The sequence below is a fragment of the Stegodyphus dumicola genome, chromosome 1 (genome assembly GCF_044657685.1).
Source record: "Stegodyphus dumicola isolate Sdum_Otavi_A_Nest chromosome 1, ASM4465768v1".
In the NCBI taxonomy this organism is placed as follows: domain Eukaryota; kingdom Metazoa; phylum Arthropoda; class Arachnida; order Araneae; family Eresidae; genus Stegodyphus; species Stegodyphus dumicola.
Genome location: NC_140768.1, coordinates 124,095,892 through 124,112,258, shown reverse-complemented (window position 1 = coordinate 124,112,258; position 16,367 = coordinate 124,095,892). Strand labels below are relative to the sequence as shown.

Genomic DNA, 16,367 nt, shown 5'->3' with positions numbered 1-16,367 from the left:
GAAATAGATAATTAGATAATTTTAGCTTATACGTCCATTATACATAAAACGCGCACGCGAAAACGTATTCTGCACTTGCACACACTCATATGCGCAGTCGTAAAAGGTCTTACGCGCACGCGTAAACGCCTATGCAACGCGGCGCATGCGCCGCGTTGCATAGGCGTTTATGTCAATTTTTGCAATGTCAACGCGGCGCATGTGCAGAAAGTTTTTAGTTTTGAGGTCCGGATTATAGATCATTCCGAATTATGGGTGTCCGAATTAACGACTTTTGACTGTATTTATTTTATAAGTTTTGTCCTATGAAAGAAAACTATTTTACCATTTGTGCAAATGGGGAACCTCTTTCTTTAGCCAGTTTTTCAAACCAAATTCTGGAAGCAGTGAGATTCTGGGCGAAAATGTCTCCGAAAAAGTACGCCTGGCCAACGATTTTCCCGGCTTCGAGATGTTTCAGTTCTGCAGCTTGTTTGAAGAGATCGTACGCTCTAAGATACACAAAAAGATGTACATTAAAAAGGAGTGTAACTTCACAATGATAAAATATGATATTTAAAAACTAGCTAAATTAAAAATTAGCTTTAATAATGAAAAAACAAGTCTGAAAGGATTCAGATTTTAATGGTGACCCAAAAAAGGCTCCTTTGAAGTTTAATATAATTGATTTATCAGTAGAGATTAGCCGGACAGATGGCTCAGATAGAAGAGTGAAATATTTTAGAGGATACTAGATGAACATACAACTAAACTCATGTGAGGAAGTTCTGCTGTTTCTGTCTATTTGAAAACTGAAAAAATATAGAATACCATTCTATAAAAACATCGAATGCTTTTAATCTGATATATCACGAGTTCAATGCATTTTTATGGAAAATAATCCAACTAAAAGTAAAAAATAATAATAACATTCTTAAAAGCTGCATCGACTGTTTTCAGTAGCTTAGTTTATTCATCCCTTACAAACAGATTCAAATTGAAAGGTATATTACATTTTGTGAAATGGCAAAAAACTCGAATAAAAAGTGAAATAATGTATTTAAAATAAATTGATGCAAAATTATGCTTTAAGACTAATAGATCTTTTCGGCTAATAAGACATTCTGCATAATAATTACATTCAGAAAAGAAAAAATATTTTTCATATGACGAACACCTGCTAAAATGGCAATTCACTGAAATCAGAAAAGGGTGTGGGTAACCCCAATGTAAAATTAGCAATGCACCATGCACTGATTAAAAACAAATTATACACAAAATATGAATAGAACGTTGAACCTTCATAAAAAAATTTTATATATATCTACAGAATAAAACAACTCATATTAAATAAAATTTAATCAGAAAAATCATGATGAAAATTATTAGGGGTGGGGAAATAAAATTTGCAAAATTTACACTTCATTAATTCAAAAAATACCATTTACTGCTGAAAAACTCTGTTCTTAGTAAATGCTAAAATTAAAAACTGGGACATTTGGTGATTTACTTACAGATGTCATGGGAAAGGAGGAGAATCAGAAGCTATGAAAATATATAATAAATATCTCAAAACTCAATGCGTCTTGAATAACATACTTGCCTTCTTTTATCTGGCTTTGTTGAATTTAGGATCATGATGGCAGTTTCATATAACACTTTTGCTGGAAGAAAAGGGAAAAATCAATTTTTGCATATCTGAAAATGATAAAAATTAAAACTCTTAACAGATAAAAAGAAACTCATCACACTGAAATGCACGAATGCTACCCCACTAAGAGAGAAATTAATTTCAAAAAACATTTTAAAGCTTAACCCTTTCAGCAATGTTTAACCTTGAAATATCAAAGTTTCTCAAAATCTCATGAATAAATGGTATTTTTTTCATTATAATTAAAAAATGACTTTGTACCTTGATTCCTTTTCTTCCTATATACATCAAACCTGAAATCAGATACATTATTATTTTTTTATGGCAGGCACTAGCAATTTTAGGCTTTGGCCAGAACTAAGGTTAAAAGTGGTGGTTATTTTATTATGGTGGCATCTAATAAGTGGCCACCAATACCTCCTACGAAGGGACACACAATTTACATCCATGCCTTCTCTGGGATTCAAATCCATGCCTTTATATTCGGCAGTCAGAGCCACTAACCATTTTCCGTCTAGGTGGCAAATCGGATACATTAAAAACTGGCAGAAATTTTCATCCATAATGAATATGAAAAGCACCCTTCCGAATTGCTCAACAAATTATTCACCGAAAATTCGGCTTTCTCATCATCTATATGGAATCTTATATCCATAAAGCTAAGAGTGTTAATATACAGTGATATTTTAAGTATTGTTAATTTTTTATTTATACTCAGCAACTAAGATTGCCAGTTATCCTACGTTAAAAAGAAGTCTTTTAACCAGCTTTTTTTCCTTTTTTAAGTTCAGAAAAAATGCTAAATGTTCTTTCTTTTAAAATTATAAATCCCATAAGTTTTTATTTCTAAAGCAGTCCAACTGAATGTTCTAAACAATGAATCAAACTGCTCCTTTTTGATGATAATGCTATACCAACTACATTGTTTACTGAAATATATTTATTGTTCTCATGTCATTTAATGTCCACATTCAGCTTAGCTGTTGAAGAACTAGAGATGAAAAAATTTTGGTGCAGATATTTTCAATGTTTTGATCACCTTAAGAAATAAATTTAAATCTCGATATGATTAGACATTTTTTGGCTTCCAAGTTTGTCAACATTTACAAAGATTAGATGGTGCAGAATCTCAAAAATTACCGAAGACTAAATTATGTCTTTCCTCAGCAATTACTTATTTAAAATGATGAAAATTCTACATTTGACAAACAGTCAATTCTAAGTTTACTCTCAAATATATCAGAAATTTGTTGAAGATTCAAAGCTAAAAGAAAAGCTGTATTTGTATATGGATGACATTTTTGATGAAGTAGCATTCATCCAAAAAACTTTCAAGATCCAAAACATCAAGGGAGCAAATGACCCATTAAAAAAGTGCAGATTACAAAAGTAGGGATATTATAGAAGTAGTTTAGGATGGGTTTTCATCTTCTGCAAATCAGCACACTTGAAATAATTTTTAGTGTCATGTCATCTATGTCAAGGAATGAACAAAAGAGTTTTTCGAATGACTTTATAAAAAAATCACATTTTCTCAAGTTGCCAAAAAGCAGAACAAATATAATTTTAAAAATTAAAAATTGCTCTAGTTTTAAAAGTTTCATTTTTTTTTTAAAGTTTTCTACATTTTTTTTTAAAATTTAGTTCATTCTAATGACTATTCTAATCAACCACTTTTTATGTTTAAGGAGACAATACATTTTTTACCAAAATTACTAAACTAAAACTTTTTTCTTTGTTTTCAAAACTTTAAAAAATTATTCATCCACATGAATTCTGAAATTGTAGTTCAACAATTTACAATAACAAGAAGAAAAGAATTAATAGAAATATATTTTGCAGTGCCCTTCATAGTAACGCAAAAGAGTTGGTTTGGTTTATTGAGATTACGGCAAAGCACACTAGGGCTAATCAGTGTTCAGCGACTTTACCGCTCGGCCGCTGGTGGGCATCAAAAGAGTTGGCAACTCTAACAGAGAGACATCTGCAAAGCAACACTTCGAAATTACTTGTAAATATATAACACAGGTATTAGTACTGCAGAGACTAGCAGTAAGACATTAACAAAAAAAAAGCACTACAAATTATCACAGCACTTTTTTAAACTCAGAAACTCAGTACTCAGAAACTAATTCCTCTTTTTGCACACATAAAGTTCACAAATTAAGGTATTCAGGTTATGATGGTCACAAGTTATGGTAAGGTAGCGTATCACCTGTCTGCTGACTAACCTACTGCCCATGAAACCATGTTCAAAATTGAAGAAACTGATTAATATTACCATACTAAACTACACAAAAGTAGCAGTATGTAAATAAATTAATACAAAGAAATTATACATACTTTTATTGCATTACCAGATTACTGTATTAAATTACACAATATTACCAGAAGAATGCACTGATGTGGGTGGGAAGATGGCTATCATATCGCTCAATGGTCATCATTGCTCTTTAAGCACATTAAAAAAGTAGTTCAAGCGATCCTGTTCGGCATCTGTCAAACAAAGTAGTCCCATTTCACATTTTTTGTCTACAGTCATCATTTTACTACCTAAATCAGATATAAAAGAGCATTGATTTCTCAATCACACTAACATGTCTTGACGTCTTTCAACACGGTCAGAAATACTAGTCTCCACTGTTGACACATCGTCATCACAGCTTAACAAGTTGATAAGGCAACATAGCGGGTGCTGCTGCTCTCTCGTATTCCATGCAATTATTTGCTTATTCCACTGAGGACCATGATCACATATACGTGATCAAGCCCTGGGTCATGAAGGCAGAATCGCATGATCCTATGTATGTGATTCTCCCTTCAGTCCACAGTATCATACATGTGACCAGCCTTTTCAAGTCTTAAAGCCTGTGATCACACTGGTGATTTTAAATCAGAACATTTTATTTAAATTTTTAAACAATAGATGGCAGAATGTTCCACACAGCTCTGAACTTCAACCTGCCCTATCGGTTCTGATTTTCTTGTTTTTTTTTTTTTTTTTTTTTTTTTTTGTTAGATCAAGGGAATTTAAACATGTAAACAACTGCACAATGAACACTATTTTACTGTATGCTAGACCTTTGTTTATATTTTGATGAAAAAGTCAATAAGAAAATGTATAGTTTGGAAAAACATTTCTTAAAAACGAAAAAATGCAAGTTAACTTATTATGAATGCAAAACTTTCAATGTAATGTTTTGTCCCAAACAATGTTTTGAAGTACCATTAAGCTTCAAAATTCTTATATGTTATTTAGTAATTTTCTTACATTTATCTTATATTTCTTACAATCAATTTTCAAATATTTTATCTATATTTGAATACGTGTGTGCAAATTTATAAAATTTTTGTCATTTGTATACACTGTTGGGGGGAAGGGGACAGCCAGGTTAATTTTTATATTTCTTAAATTGACAGGTAAATTTTAATATTTGCTAAAAAAAACTATTAAGCTAGTATACAGACGCAAACAGGACTTTAAAATGTAAATAATTCATTCATTTCATTATACTTATGAAATTTATTTGGATATATCATATAGTTTTACCAGTAATTTGTTCAAATTTTTAAAGTGTCCATTTTTTCTAATAGTATATATATATATATTTAAAATTTCCATTGCCTTTTTTCCTCCCCAAATATCACGAAAATTTTATGACAGTATATTCAAATACTATCAATGGTAATACACTGTAAATTTCAACTATTTAATTGCAGTAATGATTTTCAAGAATTTTTGAATGAAATCATGCTTAACAGGGAAAACCGCTTAATCCCCATGCCAATGCATAGTTTCAGAGCAAGCAGAGGTACTTCTTTCTTCTATTGCCAATCATGAACAGGTTAAGATGACCCTATACACATATTATCATCTGAGTATCTACGTCACCAGTAGAATCAACAAAATTCATCTGATGACTTGCTGTCAGGTGGATGTATCCCATAATACATATTTAATAACAAAAGGCAAATAGAGATGAAGTCACTTGTTACAAACATGGCCTGGTATGTCAGCTATTGGGAGACTATCAAAACATCTTCAAGGTTTTATTTGGTTCAGTTTATCAGTTTTCCTTGGAGTCCCATCGTCATCCTTCAGGATTCTATTAAACTTCACGGTTTCATCTTCATGCTTGAGGATTCCATCATTCTTCAGGGTTTTACCTTCATTTTATGAAAAACGCAGGTTAAAAGATGAAACCTTCATTTGTTTCTGACATATAAGACTTTTTCTCTTTTCTTTTATATTAGAACAGTGTAATTCTTATCAAAGTAACTTAAATTTAATTTTAATAACATTTTGGAAGAAGAAGAAGTAGTATTTTTCTAATTCTGGTAACTTTCTTATTAACACAATTTATACAACACACCACCTGGTGTCACAAGCCTCAGATGCTAGAGTAAGATCATCTTAAACAAATAATAGCACAGAATATGAGATGAACAACACCTCTAATACTGCTTTTTCACCTTGCTAAACTGTGATGGCAAGGTGTCGATGATGGGGACATATTTTCAAGGAGACGTCAGGACAGGCTTACATAAATGAAAAACAGGGATAGCTATAAATGTTTCTTTTCTATCTGATTAGGGTAGTAAAATGATGATTATAATAGACGCCACTTAATGTGATTGCAGTTAATGTTATCGTTCAGTTATTGCCATCGATTTGCCCATTTGTGTACTAAATCGTGGCAAACATATTGCTTAAAATTTTGATAAATGTTATCAAAATATTAAAAACGATTACAGTATAATTTTTTAACTAAAGTCATCAAATAAGGTTAATATAGATTACAAAAGTTGTCAAATGATACAGAAATGTCACCAAGCGAGAAGATATAGTTTGCTTTTGATTTCACTCAACTGTTTACTGTTTAAAATAAGGCAAAAAAACAGACTTAAATTGACGTAAATTTTGAAGGCAATCAGACACAAGTCTTTCTTCTTCAGAAACAAAAATAATATTGCAAATATTTTTATTTCTCCTTGAAAAAAAAAAAAGAACCATGTAAAAGAAACAAAGATTACTTTGCTTAATTTAAAATTTTACACTGGCATGTTCTCTTTCAATGAAAGCATGCTTTCTGAATGTTAAGATTAGGGGCATCGATCAAATAATTTCCAGAAATGTTAAGTTCCTAAACAAATCTTATCAGTTCCTAAACAAACTTTTGTACTAATTAAAATGCTTTAAAAGTACCTACCATACATTTCAGTGTACAATGTGCAATTTTAATACAAAAAAAATAAGATCAAAATTTACAGGTGCACATTGCACACTGGATATAAAAATGATAAGATTTTAAAATAAAGAAAGATGAGCATACAAAAATTAGATTTCTACATGTACTATCTATTTCTATGCTGTTTATTTAAAAGAAATGACATATCTTATGACTTTAAAAACTTTCATTATCAGATAACATGACAAGTTCGTCATATTCATCTTCCGTTATATCTTCAGGCACAGCACTGAAATCTGTTTCTTCATCATCATTGTTACTCTGATTCATAAATATATATAACTATTTCTGTTCTATCTAAATCCATTTAAGCCCCTTTTTGTAAATGTTTTTTCACCTACTAACATCCATGCATTTCACTGTCATTTTAAATTTTCCTTGAACTGTTTATTGATACACATAGCTACTGCAATGTCTGAATTACACTCTTTCAACAATTTTTTCCTATTATCCGTTAGATGGTATCTGAACATGTCCTAAACTAAAAGACTTTCTAGATTCTTCAAGGCAACAGAACACTTGTCAAGCATTTCTGATCTTTCTGATAATTTCACATCATTTTTGTCCATCCATCCTTTCTCATGAACATGAATGAAAATACCATTTGGGAAATTACATTTTAGCATAATCTTTCTTTTAAAAATAACCAAGGGTTTTAACTTTGTACCCTCTGCTAAGCAGGAAAGCTTTACAGTGAGGTGAGATATTTTGTGGTCTATTTTTTTTTTTTAACTGTTTTCTTCCTTTCATATGAATTGTTTTATTTCCTCTCATATCAAACATTACTGGAGTTTCATCCATATTCCAATACGTGACAGTAATTTTTTTTTCTTTCGTAGGTCAATAAAATACTTCTAAAAATTTATTAATTTGTTGTCCATATCTTGCTGAAGCTTTTGTTTTTCTTGTAGAGCTAAATTATTCCATGGCATAAATAGACTACAGCAATTCTTGTTGTAGTCTATTTATGCCATGGAATAATTTAGCTCTATAAGAAAAACTTTCAAAAAAAGTGAAAACTTTAAAGCTACTTGAGTTGCTTTAAAGTTTTCACTTTTATTTGCATTCTTTTTTGTCCACTTTAAGGCAAACAAATGTATACTGTTTATTGTTAAAAATTAATCCATTCTGACAATTTTCTAGGACCCATTCCACAACACTTCCTTCTAGCATAGGCCATTTAATTACTTCTTTATGCAAAGCATATTCATACTTCCGCATATTAATTACTGTGTTTTCATTTTCTTCCATTCGTATATGAAGATTTTACCAATACCAAATATCCTTGCTGGAGAACGATTTCCATTTTCTTTCGCAAACTGAAAGACTTTGCACTTGAAACCAACATTGTGTTTGTTTTATTTAGCAGGAATCATACTTACTACTAAAAGGAACATTAGATCAACTATATTTCATCTAAAGAAAATACTATTACTAAAGCTTTGATGTTCACTAGAAAATCATGGCTTCAAAGGCCTACATAGAGAGAAAACATCCAACTCTTAATTCCGTGCAAAAGTGCAGAGGCGTAGCTAAGGTTTTCAGCACCCGGGAAAACTGAAGATTTTGTGCCTCTTTCTGTGTGGCAAGAATAGAAAGCATGTCATCCTAAAATTTCGTAATAACGATTTGGTGCCCCTTGGATGCTGTGCCTGGAGACAGGTATTCCCCCTTGTCCCACCTTAGCTACCCCACTGCGGAAGTGCAGTCTTAACCCAAATTATATCCCCTTTCTCTCAAAATCCTAGAATAACATCCTTGTGCACACTTGCATTGAATACAACCCACCCTCTCTGCAGAATTATTTACTCCCTCAAGCATATGGTTCCCCGCTTGTCAACTCAGTATATCAGAGTTTGGAAGCCTGAGGAAAATCCTTGAATGAATAACTTTAAAAGATACGAGCATCGTGTTATATAATGATGCGCTATATGACAGAATATATGGTATTCATGAACTTCTAGTTATACTGATTTAGTTAAATTTCTTGCTATTTTGAACTTCCCCCCCTTCCTTTAAGGAAAACAGCCATAAACAAAAGTAATCGCACTAAATAGCCTTTATTGTGTAAAGAAATGTCAAACAGGACTGTTCATCAACAGGTGCCAAATAGGATTACCCAAACTGGTTTTTTAATGTGTTTAAGTAGATTGACAACCACAGGGAGATCAAGACTCACATTGGTACATTCTTCTGGTAATGTTGAATTATTTAATATAATTATGTGGTGATTTAATAAGTATTCTGGTAATACAAAGCACATATAATTTATTTGCATTTATCTATTTATGTCAATGTATATAGCTGGCTGGCAATTATGTAGCTGGCAGCTACGTATTTATTGCAAAAAATAATAAGTACCCATGTTTCTAATCACCTTATTCTAACTACATATATATAAAGATTGTAAAAATGCAGTACAGTCAAAAGTCGCTAATTCGGACACCCATAATCCGGAATGATCTATAATCTGGACCTCAAAGCTAAAAACTTTCTGCGCATGCGCCGCGTTGGCACATGCGTTTTACGCGTGCGCGTAATACCTTGACTACTGCGCATATGCGTGTGCGCAAGTGCAGAATACGTTTTCGCCTGCGCGTTTAATCTATAACGGACGGCGTAAGCTAAAATGATCTAATTATCTATTTCAGTTAATGTTAATGATTGCGTTGTTCCTTAATCTTCGAATTGGATACCACTTATTATTTTTTGCAGACTGTAAGAGCAATTTTATAAAAGTAAACTTGAACTTTCGATTATGTCAAATAGAATTTCCGATGCTGGAACTTCCAAAGGATCTACAAAATGAAAGTATGTTTCGATGTCCAACAAACAAAAAGTGGAATTACTACAAAAAATGGATAAAGACATGAAGAATGTGACAGAGAGGTTAATGAAAACGAAAAAATTTCGATTGACAAGTTAGTCGGTATTCTCGGCACAGCAATTAACGAGACTTGAACGGCGGAACTTTGTAACTGAACAAGAAATTATGTCTTTTTATAGAATTAAAGAGAAAGTATTATCACATAAAATGAAGCAACTTAAACAACTTACACTGAGAGAAATGTTTAATAAAGTAAACAAATAAATATTAAGCTCTTTCTTTTTTTTTTTTTTTTTGTAAATTTTGATACCCTTTAGATCATAATTGTTCTTTATTTCATAAATTACGGTTTCATATTTTTAATTTTAGAATTTCTGCATGCCATCTTACGAGATTTAAACTGATGATCTATAATCCGGAAAAATCGATAATCCGGAATCGCCGAAGTCCCGATGAGTCCGGATTAACGACTTTTGACTGTACTGAAGAAATATTCTGAAGTTGTCAAAACTTCTCCATATTCTACAGGCTTAAATTTTATCAAACATATATGAAGCGACCTGGTTAAGTAAATGTAATATTTCTTTAAAAGCTAAACTAAAAGCAAGGTTAGTCTGCATTTTAAGGTACCCCTTAGATTATTGCCAAGTTGTTGTTTCACTTACGGTAAAACGAATATTTTATATTGAATGTTATGGAAACCCTATTATGACGTGATTGGTTGGAATGCTGGATTGTGACGATTTTGACTGTTGGGAAAATATTTGTAAGGGCTTATTTATGTGTTGGATTATGTATTGTCTGTTGGTTAGGAAGTACATTACTTATTTTGTGCTTTAACACTACAAAATGCCTGCTGATGGTATGATTAACATGAAGTTTCTGTATGCTTTAGAATGAATGGGAAAGAAAACATTGATTGGCTGGTATGTAAATGAAGATTTAAATGGCTTCATTCACTTCTCAGGAAATTATGCAGTGACATTTAAGGATTTGGAAACTGGAGCTCATAACAACACTATAGATGGTATGTGGCATGTAATAAAAAAGGATTTTCGAAAGAAATGTCTCCGACAGTATGGAAGATATTTTTTATTTTTACTTTTGTGGATTTATGTGGCGACAGCAGTACACAGATTATTTTAGAAAGTTTTTAGATGCTGTGAAGGAGTTCGGTGTGTCACACATACTGAAGAAACAGAAATTTTTAAATAAAAGTCGATATTTTCTTTTAAATAAGTCGATATTTTCTTTTATGATTAGATAACACGTATTTTCATTCTTATGTTATTTCCTTGTTTGATTTAAAATGCAATTTATTGAGATTATGTAATTGTTGTTTTAATTATATATTATGTTTGGATGACATTTCACTGGGGAGACATTTGTCAGGAGAAAGCAATAAGTTGGTTAATTTATTTATTAGGATAATTAATATTTGTATTAAGGGATATTGCTTATTTCATTGTATTTTTTATATGTAATACATTTTTATTATTATTTTTATTAACATAAAGTTGTTCTGCAGAGTAAAATTTTGTGCAGTTTTTAAATTTAATGGTGCTCCCTTTAGGCATTTTTCTTGTCTATTTAAAAGCCAGGTGAAGGCTGACCACGTAGTGCCTAGTTAAATATTAAATAAAGATATAAATATCCTCTCACAAGTAATTTACTTTTTTTGGTAAGCAATATACATATAAAAAAGTAGCAATATACATATAAAGTAGTTTTAGGATTTATTTTAAGCAAGCAAAAATTAAAAAGAATTCTAATGAGACAAATGTATTTGTTTTCTGCCGCATAACAAATTAAATGTTGGTGCAATTTTTGACACTGCTGGACTTAAAGTATCTTCAACATGTTTCAACACTGAACGACATTTGGTTTTAATTAGCATTAAAGATGAAAAAGTAGTTTCATAAAAATATGAAGTGCTGAATGACAAAGGAACATTTAATGCCATTTCAAAAATAGTGAGAAATCTAGTTCTAACTCCGATCCAGAATTCATCAAGGATATTTGTGAAAACTCAAGTTTTAAGTTTGAATCCCTAGATAGTTTTAAAAATTCCTTTTGCACTTCATATAACAGGTAATTAATTGCATTAGTATCGATTAATGTAATGTCTTTAAAAGTCTAATCTTATAAATGCCAATTAATGTTATTTCTTTTAAACTGTTATGAAGACAGTTTCTTTAAATTCATCTAATGAATTGAATTTTTGTGACCCCAAAATTTCGATTTGCAACCCCATCTGTGATCGTGGCCCATAGTTTAAGAAACTCTGGATTACAGGATATTTGGCATTACAGCGCTATTTTAGAAATTTGGCTCCTTTACACACAGTTTTAGAGTTTGTTTTATTCTGGATTTTACTTGATATAGCAATGGCTTCTTCATTGGTAATTATCATTGATTATTGATATTGGAATCTAATAATTCTCCTCTGAGACCTTATTTTGGCCAACCTGGCTTTCCAAATCAGATGTTCGTTTATTACCTTTACCTCGACCTCCGGAATCTTAAAAAACAATACCTGTTATTGGAAATATTTTTTTTTTTATATTTTTCCAAATTTTATATAATTTTTATCTTTATGATCCATTAATTTGGCTATAAACTGTTGTATCTATTTATAAATTTTTATTTTTTAAAATTTTTTTATTCCTACCTTTGCCTTTTCATTTTGTTCATTGAAATCTAAATTATGATTCTAATTTCAATGTATGCTTAAAAGTTACTAAACACTCAATAAAAACATAAGTACATTTTTTCTTTTACTTTACATAAGCATATTTCATTTTTATAAGAAAAATTAATGCATTATTTTTAACAATGGCTGAGCTATTTTTTATTGCCACAGATGTTTTACACTTAAATAACTATATTATATAAAATTACTTTTTTTAAATGTTTCAATTCAAGTGATATTTTAATCTTATCAAATGCTGGTGCGATGTTTTTAAGTCGACGTTTTTATTATATTTTCTTTGCTATAAAAGTAATAATTTAACCTAATTAGTATTTTATATTTGTAGTAAATGTCTTTATTTACAATCGTCTGCCATGCTAAAAAACAACATTTTCAATAAAATTAATACATTGTTTTCAAAGACATCACACATTTTTAACGTCTAGAATATTTTGCTATGCTTAACTGCATTATTCAAGATGGCAGGCGACTGTAAAAACTGCACTAACAATTGCACCAACAAAAATTGCCAAAAACCCATGTGCCCGTCTACCAAAAGAGTACTAAAAAAAATAGAACATTCTTACATGAAAAAATTTGTTGAAACCTTGCCAAAGGGAGTGAAAAGTGTAACTGTAACTAAAGGATAACTAAAGAAATACAGAAATTCCCATTATTTTCATATTTTTAATAAATATAAACTGCTTGTGCAAAGTGTCCGAATACGTATGCGAATTCATTATCACAAAATTTTAAGTAAATTATTTTATTTGTTAAAGTCATTTTGAATAATTTCTTTTTTCAAAATAAGCAGGTTTTAAGAAAAGATGATCAGTAGTATGCGCGAAGGAAAAAGTCACTTTTCTAATACTTAAACAGGATTAGATATTCATAAATAAAACCAAATTCTAACTGTACTAGATAATTTAATTCTAACAGGATTAGATTATTCATAAATAGAAATGAAAAACACAACTATCCAAAAACAGATGTGAGCCAGTGTATATAGAAATTGCAGAAATGCAACACATACCTTGTTTTTCCTCTTCTGTCAGTTCCTTTTCTTTTTTAGATGAACTTTCCTCTTGCTGTTTTGACGATTTGTCTTGGGCTCCTGATTTTGCGTCCCCAGCACGCGAAGACACTCTGCGACTAGATGGTGCAGAGGTGTGCAGTATTTCTTTAGAATTCAGATCACTGAAGCTGGGATTGGGATCAATGTCTTCATCATCAAGTAATTCTTCATCTACATTAGTGAGCTCGGAGAGAAATTTTAGCTTAAGTAACTGCTCATAATCTTCGTCAGAAAATTCTTGGAAAACTTCTTCTGCGGTTCCCAAGAAACCCTTAACTTTCTTCTCTGTTTCAGAAGCATCACTGTTTGAATTTTCATCATTTTCTTTCTCATTCTTTTTACGCAACCTTGGCAACTCTTTCGCAGCTGCCTGCTTTAACATGCTGCTCACCTCTTCAAGAAACTGCTCATCTATTTCGTAGTTCCTCTCCTCGATGGTTTTGGAACTATAAGAGTTCGTTTCAAGCTTTTCACTTATCGGATTAGTTGACGGAGTTGCTGTGGTCTTTTTCGGTTCTAGAACTGCTTTGTCATTTTTAATTTGGTTATTTTCGACTACTGTAGCCTTCTGTGTTTTTTCTGGCTGTGGTTTCTGTTCATTTTTATCCTTTTCATTTCCTTTCTGAACTGATAAAGTTTGAGATTTAGGGTCTTCGGAGGAAATGGTATTTGCAACAAGGAGAAGACACAGTATGAACTGATAACACTGATATGCACACATGACTGGAATATATTCACATCACCTACAAATAAAAAAAATTTACATTTCAGATGATGATAACTCAAAACCACAAATATCATCAATATTTCAGATTTCAAATTTGACTCCACAGTTTTTTTGGGCAGGAATGAAAAGCAGTAGTATCATTCAAGAAAGTTATTAACATATGAATAATGCAAGCATATGAGTTACTGTTTATGTCTTTATTTGGGATAGAAGGTAGTTCACAACAACACCTATTCTGACCTTATTTGGGGAATTTATCATTTGTCTGGCAACTATAATTCTAACTAACACTTTCTACAATAGTTTGATCATATTAACCAAATTTGCGATTACAATAATGATGCATTTTCCATGTCTTTGTATATGAACAGGTGGCACTCTAGCAATTCAATAACAATATCCAGTAAAAACATATTTACTGGTGCCCCTTGTCGATAGTTGATGATTTTTGGCAGTATATGGACACCAAGTTTGTGCAATTCTTTGACTTGTTATTTTGGCTTAGTGTAGTGCCGATTTCTGCGCCAAAAATCGCTGCTACACAAATCCAAAATAGCAAGTCAAAGAATTGCATAAACTCGGTATCCATGTATACATTGACCCATTTTAACATGAAAAAAAAAAAAAAAAAACTAGGCACTGCGCACTCCCTTGACTCTGTCCTAGTACACATCGATCTATATTCACTCAAAAAGTCAAAGGAGCAAAAATGCAAGTCAAAGCAATAAATATATATATATATAATCTCAATAAACTACATTTTAAATCAAACAATTAAATACTATAAAAAAGGAAATTCATCTTTGCACTACACAAAGGAAATATTCACTTACCTTATTTACGAATTAACACATCTTCAGTCAAACAAAATTCCTTAACAGCATCCAAAAACTTCCTAAAATTATTTGAATTAGAATCGGTATACTGGCGTTGTCACATAAATTTACAAAAATAAGAGTAACAAAATATCCTTCGTAGTGCCTGTATACTCCCATGTTCAACCACACGCATTTCCTTCCTACAAACAGGACACTTACTATAATGGCTACTAAGTAAAGCTTCATTTACACATCAGTTAACTAATGCTTTTTTCCCTTTCATTCCAAATTGCAGAAACTTCAAATTAATCTCCCCAAATTCAGCCATTTTACCGTGTAAACCACAAAATAACAACGTACTTCTTATCCAAAATCAGACACATAAACAAGCCTTTTCAAATCTTTACCCATCATTCAAATTCACCAAATAACGCAACCAATTACGTCATAATACGGTTTCCATAGCATTCAACTACTCAAATTACCATAAATGACACAATATCTTGGCTATAAATGAAACAACAACTTAGCGATAATTCAAGGGGCACCCTTGAATTTACTCTAACCCAATATCCAAATCATAACATTAAACTGTGTTTACTGTAATGAAAATATAGGAATAAAATATAGCCAATTAATACAAGAAGTATTAATTATTGATGAATTTCAGTATTTTTATGTTACCAGGACTGGATTCAAAAATGCATGTATGTATGTCTGCATATATATGAGTGTGTGTATACTGCATATATACATGCATTCCTGAATCTGGTCCCAATAACTGAAAAAGCACCTGACTTTCACTAGCACAACTATGCAGATGGTGTGAATTTACATCAAATGGTAATGAATAAATTTAAAAATAAACAAAACAATTTTTTTTTAAAGAAAGAGAATGCAAATAAACCCAAAATAGTTAAACACAGAACATGAGAAAAGTATACACTGAACTCCACAAATTTTTAAGATTTATCCAATTAGTTTTTTGCAAGGTCACTAAATAATGTATTGAACATGAAATATTAGTACAGTCATTCTCAACCATGGTGACAAGACACTTCATTGTGATGCGAGATTCTTAAAGTATGCCACCAAATTTTACAAATGCATACAATAAAAGTTATTCATATTGCTGCATGCGTATGGGTTCGTAATATATTGAATGAACAAACGTCCAATGATAGGTTAATAAAATTTATTTTCTCAAAAGGAAAACTTGTGTGTTTCTTTTGTTCCGGAATTTTCCACAGAAATACTGATACAGGTGTTCACAGTATCACAGTGTACAATCAGTAGTTACACTTCAAACTACTAAGAGCATTAAACACAATGCAATGTAGAGTGCATCT

At 31.2% G+C, this 16,367-nt stretch overlaps 1 protein-coding gene across 4 annotated transcripts in view; it reads right to left on the bottom strand.

Moving 5' to 3' along the window:
* The window catches only part of LOC118195881 (protein sel-1 homolog 1-like), a 141,351-nt gene that overhangs the window by 84,058 nt on the left and 40,926 nt on the right, over positions 1 to 16,367 (bottom strand). For 3 of the 4 annotated variants that reach the window (XM_085819979.1, XM_085819982.1, XM_085819974.1), the window contains exons 2-4: positions 13,432 to 14,216; positions 1,583 to 1,643; positions 326 to 491 (exon numbers count right to left, since the gene is read on the bottom strand). In XM_085819979.1, coding sequence (XP_085676105.1) covers positions 326 to 491; positions 1,583 to 1,643; positions 13,432 to 14,194 — 990 coding nt within the window. In that variant the 5' untranslated portion in view covers positions 14,195 to 14,216. Of the gene's footprint in view, positions 1 to 325; positions 492 to 1,582; positions 1,644 to 13,431; positions 14,217 to 15,033; positions 15,096 to 16,367 lie in introns of all 4 variants that reach the window. The other variant, XM_085819977.1, reaches the window with a different exon arrangement.